General features: G+C 50.4%; 1 protein-coding gene across 1 annotated transcript in view; it reads right to left on the minus strand.

Annotated features, from left to right (window-relative positions):
* Positions 1-17,076, minus strand: part of KIRREL (kin of IRRE like (Drosophila)) — a 176,668-nt gene that overhangs the window by 53,223 nt on the left and 106,369 nt on the right. The window contains 2 exon segments of the mRNA XM_018566057.1: positions 1,688-1,837; positions 4,212-4,358. Coding sequence (XP_018421559.1) covers positions 1,688-1,837; positions 4,212-4,358 — 297 coding nt within the window.

A 17,076-nucleotide genomic window follows, 5' to 3' on the forward strand; every position in this document is an offset into this window, starting at 1 on the left:
GAGAGGAGCCTCCATTGGTATCACGCGGGGGGGGGGGCCACGCGGTGCCGCCAGACATCAGACTCCTGACTTGCCCGGGACTCGCTCGGAGCCAAACTGGTTGAGAAAACAAAAAAATTCCGGAGATTTCACGCCCGGAGAAACCTCTCACAAGAGCGCGATTGTCTCCCTCTCTCTATCCCTCCATTGTGATCCCGAGGGGGCCACGCACACTCCCGGCTCGCCCTGCCCGATTACCTGCGAACAGGTCGCTGCAAGTCCGCCGCCTCTCCGAAACAATCGCCGGGGGAGGGGAGGAGGGGGAGGCTGCACCCCCTGTATAAACTTTACAGTGTGAGAACCGGGGCAAAGCCTCGCAGCAGCTGCCTGAAGAGGACCTGTCACGGCTGCCGGAAAAAAAAAGCTGCTCTGGGTTCATTAATACATCATGAAATCTATTTTTTTTTTAAATGACAGTTTTTTTTGGGGGGGGGGGGGGGGCGTGGGGAATGTTTATAACCAATCGGCAGAGCTGTTGGCCCCAAGAATCTTTCCGAGGGTTTGTTCGAATAGAGGCAAAAACGAATGTCAAATGTATGTCATGTAGTACTGCTTCATGGCCACTAGATGGAGCTGGAGAGCATACGTACTGATGGCCACTAGATGGAGCTGGAGAGCATACATACTGATGGCCACTAGATGGTGCTGGAGAGCATACGTACTGATGGCCACTAGATAGAGCTGGAGAGCATACGTACTGATGGCCACTAGATAGAACTGGAGAGCATACGTACTGATGGCCACTAGATGGAGCTGGAGAGCATACGTACTGATGGCCACTAGATGGAGCTGGAGAGCATACGTACTGATGGCCACTAGATAGAGCTGGGGAGCATAAGGAATACATACTGATGGCCACTAGATAGAGCTGGGGAGCATAAGGAATACATACTGATGGCCACTAGATGGAGCTGAGGAGCATAGGCAATAAATACTGATAGCCACTAGATGGTGCTGGGGAGCATAGGAATACATACTGATGGCCACTAGATGGAGCTGGAGAGCACAGGGAATACATACTGATGGCCACTAGATGGTGCTGGGCAGCATAGGAATACATACTGATGGCCACTAGATGGAGCTGGAGAGCACAGGGAATACATACGTATGGCCACTAGATGGTGCTGGGGAGCATAGGAATACATACGTATGGCCACTAGATGGTGCTGGAGAGCATAGGGAATACATACGTATGGCCAGTAGATGGACCTGGGGAGCATAGGGAATAGATACTGATGGCCACTAGATGGTGCTGAGGAGCATAGGAATACATACGGATGGCCACTAGATGGTGCTGGGGAGCATAGAACATAATTATTTTCCATTCTTCCAATCATGGCTGCTTAGTATCACATGTGGGCATTACCTAGGGTGGTCCACATGCAAATGAAGCCCACCTGGGAACGCCCACTCCTCCAGACTGACACCCGCCCATCAAGGCGTCTTGATATTTGCATAACACCTCCCACTGCTTGAAGCCGGGCTGAGGGCTCTTGAGCGAAGTACCGTGGCAGGGTGCTACATACCAGACCCTGCCGGCCCCTCCCACCAGCCATGGTCTCCCTGCATTGCATAGACAGCACAGGGGGACCCCAATGATGACATCACTGTATAGACCAGTCCTAATTAGGGATGGCGCAATCCTTACTCAGCACAGTCAGCTTGGCTCCCTTGGACCGGAGGGCGGCCTCGGTGGCTTGGCACTCGAAGTTGGCGTCATCGTAGATGCTGGCGTTGGTGATTTCCAGGTTGTACTGGCCGGAATCCACGTTGCCGACCACTTGGTAGCGAGGCCAGACTGTGGAGGGGAAGAAAAGAGAACACAATGTCACACTTTGTACAGAATTCGACTTGCCAGAAGTGACCCCGTTGTGCCCGTGCTGACCTCCTCCTGAGAATGCTGACGGGCATGCTAAAGTGGCACCGCAGACAACATTAAGGGTCGCTTTAGCATGCCGTGAGTAGTAGGCTTGAAGTAATATGACTGGTTCGTTGGAGATGATAATTGTCTCACTGACCAGGTTAGAAGAGGTGAAAATGTTGAAGGTGGGGGCGGGGTGAGGCCCCCCCCCAAAATATAAACAGCCGGGGGGGGGGTTCGGAGGTGTGAGTCAGGAGGGATGTTTATAGGAGACGCCCGATGGGAGGACATCAGGCAGCTCCCGGAATACCGCTAACCAGGGTGCCGCCTCCTAACGCTTTGATGTGGGAAATATTCCAAAATGATAACCGGAGGTGTGAGAGATTCACCCCGGGGGAATGCGGGTGATCCCACACCAGGTCTCAAAACTCGGGTGTAACAATGTAACAATGCGGCAATTCCTGTTCACCGGCGGCTCCGGGCCTTCAATAACTGCGCCGGATTCTAATGCGCTCACGTCAACCGTGACCTCGCCGATTGTTCATTGTCATACGCTGCGTGTGAGGTCAACCGGCGGTTGTTCAACAGAGAGGACATGGCGGGGGCTGAATGTATATGTTTGGCCACATCCCTCCACCTTGCTAAACCCCCTTCCTTGGGATGCCACCACCCTTACTAAACCCCCTTCCTTGGGATGCCACCACCCTTACTAAACCCCCTTCCTTGGGATGCCACCACCCTTACCATTGCTTGAAATACCCCCTCCTTGGGACCCCACCCTCCTTCAGATGCCTCCTCCCTTTGGACCCTCCACCTCTTGGGATGCCTCTTACTTTGGGACACCACCCTCCTTGGAATGCCCACCTATCTTAGAGCTGAGGGCTCTTGAGAGGAGTACCGAAGCAGGGTGCTGTTTTCAGGAATCTATGTACAGCCCCCTGCCGGCCCCTCCCATTAGCCATGATCTGTCTGCATCGCATAGACAAGCAGAGAGACCCAGTGATGACATCACCGGGACTAAAATAAGATATGTAATTAAAACTAATAATGCTGATGGAGGGGGAGGGGACCCGGGAAGGCATTACAGAAGCAGTGTCTTCTCCGCTGTCCGACTCCTCAGTTGCGAGTGCCCCCCCACCCCCCGCTTAGCATCTATCAGCGCGCCGACAGCACGCCAACTAAATGAAGTATTTGCAGCGATCCTGGTTAGTCAGCAGAATCCGGGCCGGGACTGCGAGGCCGGGGGGGATAAATTGCTGGCGGCCACGATTGATGGATGAAGAGGATTTAAAGAGCCGGTGCACGTGTGCCAGAAGGGTGACGGGGCCCCACGAGGACAGCCGGCCTATAAGGCGACGTCAGCCATCGGCCCGCTCGGGACCACTCATTGCTGTACGAAGGAGCACCAGATTATTCCCCCTCGTCCAGGTCCAATGGGCCGGCCGCTACGTCGTTACCTTTCCGAACCCGACTGCGACGGCTTTCTACATCCTCAGCCTGCTAGCCCGATTCATCATCTCCGGGCAGGAAGTGAGCCCATTGGCTGAGAAAAGCTGATTTCTAGAGCATGACACACAGCTCAGTCCAACATTTCAAAGATGGGCACCAAACAAATGCCCAACTGGCCAAAATGTCTTTTAATGATAAAAATCAGTATAAAAAAAACCTCCAACGCGTTTCAAGGGGGGCCGGAAACCCCGCCTTCATCATGGCTTCTCACAGAATCAGAGGTTCCCTAGACTCACAACTGCTCTTTGGCGGATATATCTGATACGTGGATCTGTCTGCTAAGGAGTAGCTCTGAGCCCACTCAGTCTCGGTTAATTTTTGGGAAGCCATGGTGAAGGGAGGAGGGGTTTCCTGGCCCCCGAAACGCGTCAGACGAACTGATTACATTATTAATTTAGTATACTGGACATTTATTTGGTGCCTTTATTAGTCTGTCTAGATGTGCATTCTCATTCTGGGTGACCCCCTATATTCAAGGGTTTGTGGGAAGAAGCGGAATTGGGGCCAATGGGCCCCTGCGATGACTTGACTCGCCTATTGCAAACTTGTTTCCGGCTCCTCTCCTTTCAAAGAGACCCAATTGAGACAAAGTATCGGGATCTCCTAAAGCCCCCGCCCCCAATACCTTCATAGTGCTCTTGGAGCTTACACAGGGAGATGATGTCACACTCTCCGTCATGTGATCGTGTTTGAGCCTTCTGATTGGCTGCCGAGCCAGAGCACTGCATTATAGGAGGAGGTCACACCTGGAAGAACGGGGTACGCTGCGATGGAGGGGGGAAGGGAAGAGCGGGAATCTTACTCTTTAGGTTCCCCAGGCCCAGGGCCAGGCCGTCTTTGGTCCATTGCACGATCCCGGAGTAGTTCAGCACCACGCACGTCAGCACCACCTTCTGCCCCGCCACCACCGTCTGGTCGGCCGGCTCCTGGAGGAAACGAGACTGCGCGGCTGTAATCAGAGAAGAGAAAATGGAAGCGGGGTCAACGATGGCGAAATTCTCATTAAAAATCAGACGGAAATTGTATGAATATTAATGAGGAATCGCGATTAATATTCCGGAACGTTCTATTATTCAGCAACGGCGGAAATCGCAGCGCCGGAGAGAACCGCCGAATCCGGCAACCAATGGAGGCACAAGACTGTTTACCAACCTACCCCCCAACCTATCCACCAACCCACCTAATCTATCTATCTATCTATCTATCTATCTATCTATCTATCTATCTATCTATCTATCATCTATCTATCTATCTATCTATCTATCTATCTATTATCTATCTATCATCTATCTAGGAAGAACACGCATGACTCACGTATGAGGACGATATCTGTGACCCCGGAGTTCAGCTTTAGGATTGGTTGGGATTCGGATGGTCTTTATTGGGATGGATTTCATGTAATAATTCCATTATTTCGATGCGATAAATCCATTTTCCGGGGTGATAAATATTATTTCTCCGTACCCGAGAGCCGAAAGCTAATGTAATGCAGCAAAATAAAGCCTTCCGTACGATAAATAATAGCCGCCGCCGCCCGCAGACGGAACCAAGCGCGGCCCCGCGGAGATATAATCCATACCGTGACGCGGCGCTCGGAATTAGGGGCGCCGGAGGTCGCCGGAGAATTAAAGGTAAACCAAGTGTTGCCAAACACGATTGATCTCCTCGCCGCGTTTTAATAAGCTGTTAACGCGTTCTCCTCGCTCCCCTACGCAACGCGGGGACACATGAAATTGGCGTGCTCGCCTTGGTCATGTGACACGCGGAACACGGGACGTCCCTTGTAGATCCAGCGGAGGATTGCAGGCGCGTGCTGAGATCTTATCAGAAATTGTAACATTGTGACAACATGATATCACATTGTAACAAATAGGAGTCATGTGACCTCGGTGAGAGGTAATGCATACCATGGACACATTACTCAGCATCAGTGGCGTCACAAGGGGGAGGTGACACCATTTTGGTGTCATCCCCTCTAAAAAGTCGGCACTCGGTCATGGACTGAGAATCCAACAGCGTCAGGAGAGAGGAGGGGACCCGGCGGCATACCTCATCCTGCCGGGTGAACATCTCCTCCTCTCTCTGCCGGCGTCTGTCACCAAGATGGCCGCCGGCAGGCCTCAATTAGATGACCGTGCATGAGCGATGACGTCACGGCCAAAGCTGATCTTACATTAGCAGCGCTATGAGCCAATCGGGACTCTGTTGCTTTGAACACTGCAGCCGGTCTAACACAGTGGTCACTCTCGAAGGAGAAGAGATCACATGATCGTCCCCATCACTTTAGCACTGCTCCATCACTACCTGATCAGCATGCCAGGGGACGGAAGGTCATCGTTCTCTGCAGTCACTCGTATAGATGCCGAACCATTACAACTAATATATGACCAAAAGTATGAGGACCCCCCACATCCCAATGTTGGAGTTCAGGTGTCTCCAGTGAAGGTTCTGTTAATGGTCCACCATACAAAGACATTGTAGACAATTGGGCTCTTCCAGCCTTGTGGTCAAAGTTTGGTGAAGACCCTTTTTTGTTCCACCATGACTGTCCCCTGTGTACAAAGCTCCATAAAGACATGTGACCAGTGTGGTGGTGGAACTTAAGTGGCCTACACAGAGCCCTGACCTCAACCCTACTGAACACCTTTGGGGATGAACTGGAACACCAATTGGGAGCCGGGTCTTCTCATCCAACACCAGTACCTGACCTCAACCCTACTGAACAACTGTGGAATAGAAGACAATTGTACTCTTCCAACCTTGCGGTTACGGTTTGAAGACATGGTGTGACCAGTTGGGTATGGAGGAATGTGAGTGTCCTGCACAGAGCCCTGACCTCAACCCTACTGAACACCTTTGGGATGAGTTGGAATGCCGATTGTGAGCCGGGTCTTCTCATCCAACATCAGTACCTGACCCCAACCCTACTGAACACCTTTAGAATAAAAGACAATTGTGCTCTTCCAGCCTTGTGGTCACAGTTTGGTGAAGACCTTTTTCTGTTCCACCATGACTGTCCCCTGTGTACAAAGCCAGCTCCATAAAGACACGGCGTGACCAGCTTGGTGGTGGAAATTAAGTGGCCTACACAGAGCCCTGACCTCAACCCTACTGAACACCTTTGGGATGAGCTGGAACCCTAACTGCAAGCCAGGTCTTCTCATCCAACACCAGTACCTGACCTTAACCCAACTGATCCCCTTTTTGCATAAAAGACAATTGGGCTCTTCCATCCTTATGATCACAGTTTGGTGAAGGCCCTTTTATGTCCCACCGTGACTGTCCCCTGTGTACAAAGCCAGCTCCATAAAAACATGGTGTGACCAGCTTGGTGAAGGCCCTTTTATGTCCCACCATGACTGTCCCCTGTGTACAAAGCCAGCTCCATAAAGACATGGTGTGACCAGTTTGGTGAAGGCCCTTTTATGTCCCACCATGACTGTCCCCTGTGTACAAAGCCAGCTCCATAAACACATGGTGTGACTAGTTTGGAGTGGTGGAAGTCGAGAGTCCTGACCTCAGCCCTACAGAACACCTTTAAGATGAATTGGAACCCCAACTCTGATCCAGGTCTTCTCACCCAACACCGGACATGACCTGACAAATGCTCTTTTGGCTGAAGAGACCCAAATGCCCACAAACACCCTCCAGAACCTCATGGAAAGTCTTCCTAGAAGAGTGGATTTGGTTATAACCAACAAAGGAATGCCAACTCCGTATTACCCGCCATGGTTTTGGCTAACAAGCTCATAGAGGTGTGAAATGGTCAGGGTATATGGACCTTGCATGGTCAGCATCAAAGTGACCCGCAAGGCTTCTCCTCGTACAGAGGCCCCCCCCACCCCCCCGTGGTTTTCATCTTTCACTGACAAAGGCAAAGCCGTGATAATGGTCATGGAAGCGTGAAGAAAGACTTTGGCGCGGCGATCAATAATAGCAAAAAGAGCCGAGCGGGTGAGGAGCACATCCATGATTCCCGCCCCCCCATCCTCCGCCTCCTCATTCCAGATAGCATGCTGAGACATCAGACTGAACCCTCGGCACAGTCCGGCCCGCGGGGAGTAATTGCCTATAACTGCCGGCCTCACCGGGGTCACCCTCCCCCCCCCCACCCAGCCGGGGAAACATTCAGGCCGATCGATAGCAGTCATGTTTCCAGAGAGATGCGGTTTGATTCCGTCTCCGAGATTAAAAAGGGAAACGGCTGCTCGGCTGCCTGGGGGTAACACGCCATCGATCGGGCCCGTGTTCTACAATGGCCTCTCCGCCGCCTTCTCCTCCCGCTCAGATCATACAAGGCGGGGGGCATCGGGGGGGAACCGAAAAACCAGATCAGAGGGAACACGGGGACACCAGGGAGGAAAGCAAGATCATGGCCTGGTGTTGCTGCACAGGAACAATCCAACGGAACGTTACACGTCTCCTGTACACGTATGAATGATGCATGTGTGACGTGTGCATGACGAATGTATGACATGTATGGGGAATGCATGAAGAATGTGTAAAGAATATAGAGGTAAGTAGAAGTATGTTTGACAAATACATGACGTATGTATGATGTATGAAGTGTGTATGACAAATGTATGAAGGATGTGTACTATGAAGGATGTGTGAAGTATGTAAGGAGAATGTATGAAGTATGTAAGGAGAATGTATGAAGTATGTACGAAGAATGTAGAAGTATGTAAGGAGAATGTATGAAGTATGTATGATGTATGTATGAAGTATGTATGAAGAATGTAAAAGGATATATGAAGTATGTATGAAGGATGTATGAAGTATGTATGAAGTATGTAGTAGTGTATATGAAGCATGTATGACGTATGTATGTATGTATGAAGTATGCAGTAGTATATATGAAGCAGTATGAAGTATGTGGTAGTATATATGAAACATGTATGAAGTATGTATGAAGTATGTAGCAGTATATATGAAGCATGTATGATGTATGTATGAAGTATGTAGTAGTAGTATATGAAGCATGTATGAAGCATGTATGACATATGTATGAAGTATGTATGAAGCATGTATGACACATGTATGTAGTATGCAGACACTTGAGGACCCAGTCCAGGGTTTGGGAGAGAGCCTAATATCTGCGTATGCTGCAAGCAGAACATCGCGGCAGACAATGGAGCCGGAGAGATTATCGCAGCAGCCAAGTCAGCTTCTCGTCACAGGAGCTGACAATCTAATTACAGCCTTTGGCGTGTGATTATCTGTACGAGATGACAGAGGAAGAAGAGGCGTGGCCAGCAAAGGGGGCACTAATATATATATACTGAGTGGCCAGATTATTATGACCCCCCCCCTATCAGTACTTCGTTGGGCCGCCCCGTGACTCCACGAGATTATGAAAGTCCGAGCGCCAACAATCACCCCACGTTCAAAGGCTGCTAACTCTGCCTGTAACCCCAACACTGACCCTCCCTGTAACCCCAACACTGACCCTCCCTATAACCCCAACACTGACCCTCCCTGTAACCCTAACACTGACCCTCCCTGTAACCCCAACACTGACCCTCCCTATAACCCCAACACTGACCCTCCCTGTAACCCTAACACTGACCCTCCCTGTAACCCCAACACTGACCCTCCCTATAACCCCAACACTGACCCTCCCTGTAACCCTAACACTGACCCTCCCTGTAACCCCAACACTGACCCTCCCTATAACCCCAACACTGACCCTCCCTGTAACCCTAACACTGACCCTCCCTGTAACCCCAACACTGACCCTCCCTATAACCCCAACACTGACCCTCCCTGTAACCCTAACACTGACCCTCCCTGTAACCCCAACACTGACCCTCCCTATAACCCCAACACTGACCCTCCCTGTAACCCTAACACTGACCCTCCCTGTAACCCCAACACTGACCCTCCCTATAACCCCAACACTGACCCTCCCTGTAACCCTAACACTGACCCTCCCTGTAACCCCAACACTGACCCTCCCTATAACCCCAACACTGACCCTCCCTGTAACCCTAACACTGACCCTCCCTGTAACCCCAACACTGACCCTCCCTATAACCCCAACACTGACCCTCCCTGTAACCCTAACACTGACCCTCCCTGTAACCCCAACACTGACCCTCCCTATAACCCCAACACTGACCCTCCCTGTAACCCTAACACTGACCCTCCCTGTAACCCCAACACTGACCCTCCCTATAACCCCAACACTGACCCTCCCTGTAACCCTAACACTGACCCTCCCTGTAACCCCAACACTGACCCTCCCTATAACCCCAACACTGACCCTCCCTGTAACCCTAACACTGACCCTCCCTGTAACCCCAACACTGACCCTCCCTATAACCCCAACACTGACCCTCCCTGTAACCCTAACACTGACCCTCCCTGTAACCCCAACACTGACCCTCCCTATAACCCCAACACTGACCCTCCCTGTAACCCTAACACTGACCCTCCCTGTAACCCCAACACTGACCCTCCCTATAACCCCAACACTGACCCTCCCTGTAACCCTAACACTGACCCTCCCTGTAACCCCAACACTGACCCTCCCTATAACCCCAACACTGACCCTCCCTGTAACCCTAACACTGACCCTCCCTGTAACCCCAACACTGACCCTCCCTATAACCCCAACACTGACCCTCCCTGTAACCCTAACACTGACCCTCCCTGTAACCCCAACACTGACCCTCCCTATAACCCCAACACTGACCCTCCCTGTAACCCTAACACTGACCCTCCCTGTAACCCCAACACTGACCCTCCCTATAACCCCAACACTGACCCTCCCTGTAACCCTAACACTGACCCTCCCTGTAACCCCAACACTGACCCTCCCTATAACCCCAACACTGACCCTCCCTGTAACCCTAACACTGACCCTCCCTGTAACCCCAACACTGACCCTCCCTATAACCCCAACACTGACCCTCCCTGTAACCCTAACACTGACCCTCCCTGTAACCCCAACACTGACCCTCCCTATAACCCCAACACTGACCCTCCCTGTAACCCTAACACTGACCCTCCCTGTAACCCCAACACTGACCCTCCCTATAACCCCAACACTGACCCTCCCTGTAACCCTAACACTGACCCTCCCTGTAACCCCAACACTGACCCTCCCTATAACCCCAACACTGACCCTCCCTGTAACCCCAACACTAACCCTCCCTGTAACCCTAACACCGACCCTCCCTGTAACCCTTAGACCGACCCTCCCTGTACCCTCCCCAACACTGACCCTCCCTGTACCTTCCCCCCAACACTGACTCTCCCTGTAACCCTAACACCGACCCTCCCTGTACCCCCAACACTGACCCTCCCTGTAACCTGTAGTCCCTGTTCATAATGTGCACAGAATACGAGGACGTCCATCCGATATCAGATCCCTATGCTCCCCCCCCAGCGGACATTCACTCCATGGCCCCATCTGGCTATGAGCCGTAGCCGGTATATTATCTCTGCCCGTAGCCCGAGCCCTCCGAGGCGCTGATGTCATCTGTCAGCTCAGCAAGGCTACTAGTTAGGCCCGAGAGATATTTTTCTTTAATTTACAGATCCCGAAAAAGTTTAATTTACTAAAAGCTTGCTTTAAGTGCACCCCCGCGCTCCGATCCCTTACCTATCCCGGGCAATTACATTAATTGTAGAAAGAGGAAAAATCACTACGACAGAAAATGCTGCCGAAGCAAAGCCCTGGCACGGCGGCACGGCGCTGTAACTCTCTGCGATCCATTGCCGAGGAAACCACCGCATGCTATTCAAGGGAGACTTAAAAGGGGGCCTGCCAGGTCGGCTTCACAGGGGGGCTGTCATTGCCGACTCGTTTTTAGAGGTGCAGCCTTCGGGAATTGGCTCCTCACCCTGGTTAGTCAAAGGACCGAGTAGTACGCAGCCAGTGAGGTGTACAAACCTATTCCACGATGTTCTTGGCCAATGAGATGGTAGCCAAGACAGGCCCAGGATGACCCCGGGACTTGCACCGGGATGGCTAAGTAATGGTGAAGCAATTCTTGTTCTTGGTCAATTAGATGGTTGCCAAGACAGGCCCAGGATGACCCCGGGACTTGCACCGGGATGGCTAAGCAATGGTAAAGCGATTCTTGTTCTTGGCCAATGGAATGGTAGCAAAGACAGGCTCAGGATGACCCCGGGACTTGCACCGGGATGGCTAAGCAATGGTAAAGCGATTCTTGTTCTTGGCCAATGAGTTGGTAGCAGAGACAGGCTCTGGACACGGTGAATTATGCCCTTCAAAGACCACCATAGAACGGTTTAATTGGCCAAACCATTTCTTAGTCAGCCATGCTCTGGACCCGGTGAAGAATGCCCTTAACAAGCCACCATAGAATAGTATTGATGGCCAAACCATTTCTTATTCAGCCATGCTCTGGACCCGGTGAAGAATGCCCTTAACAAGCCACCATAGAATAGTATTGATGGCCAAACCATTTCTTATTCAGCCATGCTCTGGACCCGGTGAAGAATGCCCTTAACAAGCCACCATAGAATAGTATTGATGGCCAAACCATTTCTTATTCAGCCATGCTCTGGACCCGGTGAAGAATGCCCTTAACAAGCCACCATAGAATAGTATTGATGGCCAAACCATTGCTTAGTCAGCCATGCTGTAGATCTGGTGAAGAATGCCCATAAAAGGCCACCATAGAACGGTATCATCAGCCAAAGCACTGAGCAAAACAGCTCCGGGCTTTTCGGAAGCACCTTTTTTTTGTACTCTATAGAAGTGCCAAATCCCGATGTGTATTCTGTGAAATGAATGTTCCCTAATAAAGGCCCTTTCAGAGAATCTCAGAACACACAGCTCCATTGTCATACCAAGATGCATTATACCCCAAGCTCTGGAGGACCCCGGACCACACACACGTGTCCCTCCGATGGTCTATTGTTACGAGGGAAAAGAATTCCGGAGCTTTTTGTAAAAAAGAGGATCGCGTCTGTCAAGGACCAAAAAGCTTCCAGTGTTTCATAAAGAATAACCTTCAAAGTGCCTGAAAACCGCCCAAAAAAACAATTCTACGAGAAAGAATTCCTATTCAGTTTGTCCTTGTATGGTTGGCCTCTCACTTTTTCTATAGCATCTAAAATTCTTCTTGGTCCCGCCAGTTACTTCAACCTCCTTGTTTCCAGAGGCAACGATCTGCAGGCTGATCTAGCGTGCACAGCGTTTGCCACCACGGCACACATGTTCAAGTTCTTTCACCACGGCACACATGTTCAAGTTCTTTCTAAAAAGAACGTACGGCCTGTTCTTTCCTTTCTTCAGACCACATCACCCTCAGGGATGCCTCATGGGGTTCTGGGTAATTGACAGCGGGGGAGTCTCACTGTCATGATCGTGCAGAGCAGCAGTGGGCTGGTGGGATTGCCTGAGAAGAAGCACATGACCTGCCTGTGGTTTTGTCCCACCCAACTCCATATTACTGGTCATGGTTTTAATTGGGATGGGCAACAAGCTCATACTGTATAGGTGTGATGGTCAGAGGTACACAGACTTTTGGCCATATGGTGTAAATCATATAGGTGTGATGGTGGAGGGTATATAGACTTTTGGCCATGTCATTATAGGTGTGATGGGCAGAGGAACATAGACAGTTGGCCATATGGTGAAGGTAATATAGGTGATGGTCAGTGGAACATAGACAGTTGGACACATGGTGAAGGTCATATAGGTGATGGTCAGAGGAACATAGACAGTTGGCCATATGGTGAAGGTAATATAGGTGATGGTCAGTGGAACATAGACAGTTGGACACATGGTGAAGGTCATATAGGTGATGGTCAGTGGTACATAGACAGTTGGCCATATGGTGTAGGTCATATAGGTGATGGTCAGTGGAACATAGACAGTTGGCCACATGGTGAAGGTCATATAGGTGATGGTCTGAGGAACATAGACAGTTGGCCACATGGTGAAGGTCATATAGGTGATGGTCTGAGGAACATAGACAGTTGGCCACATGGTGAAGGTCATATACTGTAGGTGATGGGTAGAAGAACATAGACAGTTGGCCATATGGTGTAGGTCATATAGGTGATGGGCAGAGGAACATAGACAGTTGGCCATATGGTGTAGGTCAAATAGGTGATGGTCAAATGAACATAGACAGTTGGCCATATGGTGTAGGTCATATAGGTGATGGGCAGAGGAACATAGACAGTTGGCCACATGGTGAAGGTCATATGACAGTTGGCCATATGGTGTAATTCATATAGGTGATGGGCAGAGGAACATAGACAGTTGGCCATATGGTGTAGGTCAAATAGGTGATGGTCAAATGAACATAGACAGTTGGCCATATGGTGTAGGTCATATAGGTGATGGCCAGATGAACATAGACAGTTGGCCATATGGTGTAGGTCATATAGGTGATGGGCAGAGGAACATAGACAGTTGGCCACATGGTGAAGGTCATATGACAGTTGGCCATATGGTCTAAGTCATATAGGTGATGGTCAGTGGTACATAGACAGTTGGCCATATGGTGTAGGTCATATAGGTGATGGTCAGAGGAACATAGACAATTGTCTATATGGTGAAGGTCATATAGGTGATGGTCAGAGGAACATAGACAGTTGGCCATATGGTGTAGGTCATATAGGTGATGGGCAGAGGAACATAGACAGTTGGCCATATGGTGTAGGTCATATAGGTGATGGGCAGAGGAACATAGACAGTTGGCCACATGGTGAAGGTCATATGACAGTTGGCCATATGGTCTAAGTCATATAGGTGCAGGTCAGTGGTACATAGACAGTTGGCCATATGGTGTAGGTCATATAGGTGATGGTCAGAGGAACATAGACAATTGTCTATATGGTGAAGGTCATATAGGTGATGGTCAGAGGAACATAGACAGTTGGCCATATGGTGTAGGTCATATAGGTGATGGGCAGAGGAACATAGACAGTTGGCCATATGGTGTAGGTCATATAGGTGATGGTCAGAGGAACATAGACAGTTGGCCATATGGTGTAGGTCATATAAGTGATGGTCTGAGGAACATAGACAGTTGGCCATATGGTGAAGGTCATATAGGTGATGGTCAGAGGAACACATACAGTTGGACCTATGGTGTAGGTCATATAGGTGATGGTCAGAGGAACATAGACTTTTGGCCATATGGTGAAGGTCATATAGGTGATGGTCAGAGGAACATAGACAGTTGACCATATGGTGTTGGTCATATAGGTGATGGTCAGAGGAACATAGACAGTTGGCCATATGGTGACGGTCATATAGGTGATGGTCAGAGGAACACATACAGTTGGACCTATGGTGTAGGTCATATAGGTGATGGTCAGAGGAACATAGACTTTTGGCCATATGGTGAAGGTCATATAGGTGATGGTCAGAGGAACATAGACAGTTGGCCATATGGTGAAGGTCATATAGGTGATGGTCAGAGGAACATAGACAGTTGACCATATGGTGTTGGTCATATAGGTGATGGTCAGAGGAACATAGACAGTTGGCCATATGGTGTAGGTCATATAGGTGATGGTCAGAGGAACATAGACAGTTGGCCATATGGTGACGGTCATATAGGTGATGGTCAGAGGAACATAGACAGTTGGCCATATGGTGTAGGTCATATAGGTGATGGTCAGAGGAACATAGACTTTTGGCCATATGGTGACGGTCATATAGGTGATGGTCAGAGGAACATAGACAGTTGGCCATATGGTGTAGGTCATATAGGTGGTGGTCAGAGGAACATAGACAGTTGGCCATATGGTGTAGGTCATATAGGTGATGGTCAGAAGAACATAGACAGTTGGCCATATGGTGTAGGTCATATAGGTGATGGTCAGCGGAACATAGACAGTTGGTCATATGATGTACATCATATATGGGATTCAAGTATGGAAGTGTCAGAACCTAGGTGGGGTTTGAGCTGCTCTTTGAAGGCAAAGTCTCACTTCCTGCTCCCATCACCCTGACACATGCGGTGTCACCAGAACAGGAAGTGAGGGAAGATCTTACCAAGGGGGGACACGGACAAGCAATAAGAACCACTGAGCATAACCCTAAGCTGGTCTTTATGAAGTAATATTTGAGACATTTTTCCCTTTTTGAGAAGCAGCGCCTACGAAGACGCACGTACCGCCGCGGCGCGAGGACAGACCCGCGTCCCCTGAAGCTCTGAAGGTTCTTTCAGCTTTGAGGTTGCGTTTCGCGCCCCCTCTCTGGAGGGGAATACGTTTTTCCTCCTCTCCCCGCGTTCCCAATGTAAATCACGCCCCGCTCTTTGTGGCTGTCTGCTCTGTGAGTCCCACCTGGGAGTGGATGGGAAGATGAAGGGAATGTTCTGAGCTCGACTATGGCTGCGTCAGGGGGATTCCTCCCTCCCCCGCTCTCACATCCGAGGTGTCACGCTGCACTAACGCGTTTCACATCTACTTGGCGCTCACATCGTCCCTGCCAGCTCCTGGATCTCCGGCATGGATGGCGTGCTTGCTATGCCGCGGACGCCAAAGGACAAGGAGATGGAACGCTTAAAGGGGCGCGCTACATTAGATGTGACCCCCAAATCTCATATAAACGTTCATCAAAAGTCCTTTTCAATCTGCAGCTTCCATTATAATAATCCCCGGTGATCCTGCCATGGAAGTCCTTGTTCAGACACTTCCTGTTATAGGGTGACAATGCTCTGTCCTTGTTCAGACACTTCTGGTTATAGGGTGACAATGCACTGCGCCCGTCTTCCAATTGTGCACCTTCGTTGTCACACAGGCTTACAATGAGGACTACAAGCGGCCATTTCAGCACACATTACACAGGCAAGGTCCCCTGTTCACCATCAGGAAACCCCCCCCCCCCTGAGAATTGCCATATGGACAGGAAGTGACTGCAAAGAGGCAGCATGAGATCAGCAACACCGAGATGCAACAAAACGGTAACAAAGTAAAAATAAGAATTTCAATCTGATAAAAAGTACATTTCTTGTCATTGCTCCGTGCTGCTGTATCAGACAATTCCCATCATGCAAAGAGAATGGGAGTGGGCGGGGTTAAATCAGGAGTCTAGGAAGCCTGCAACGAAAGCAGGACGAGGCTGCGGCAGGGCGCTCGGAACTCGACAAGCCAATGTTACATGAAGGAAACTGTATACAAAGAAACGCCTCCAGCGCTGTCGCCATGGGGGGAGAGGGGTTACGCCCTTGGCAGACATTTTGTTTCCAGGGCTTAGCGCGGTCGTGTCCGTTTTCTGCCTGAGATTAAACTCTCTTCTGGTGACTTCCGAATGACCGTCCGTCGGGTATAATCGCTGGGGCCCGGCAAAGTCCTCGTTACCCGGGCGATACGTGTCACTTCGCTTTAGCGTTTGACCGCGTTTTCTCCGCCTTTCTAATACGATCGCGCAAAGGTCGCGTCTCTTTAAATATTCCTCCCGCCTCAGTCGCTTTGGCGGCCGCTTTGATCCGTTTCACAAAGTCGCCTTGATCTCCGCCGCGTCCCCCGAGTCCCCGTCCTCTTGTCTCCGTCAACAAAGGGATGTTCTACGCCGGGCGCGGACAAGGCTGCTTCATATAATCGCAATACGAATGGCCGCCGCCGGGTGGCTGCGGTCAATTACAAGACAAAAGGCGTGAAATAATTACAACAGCCAGACCCCCCCCCCCCCCTCCTACCTAGTTATGCCGAGTATAAAATTT

The sequence above is a fragment of the Nanorana parkeri genome, unplaced genomic scaffold (assembly GCF_000935625.1).
Source record: "Nanorana parkeri isolate BGI_ZX_2015 unplaced genomic scaffold, ASM93562v1 scaffold911, whole genome shotgun sequence".
In the NCBI taxonomy this organism is placed as follows: Eukaryota; Metazoa; Chordata; class Amphibia; order Anura; family Dicroglossidae; genus Nanorana; species Nanorana parkeri.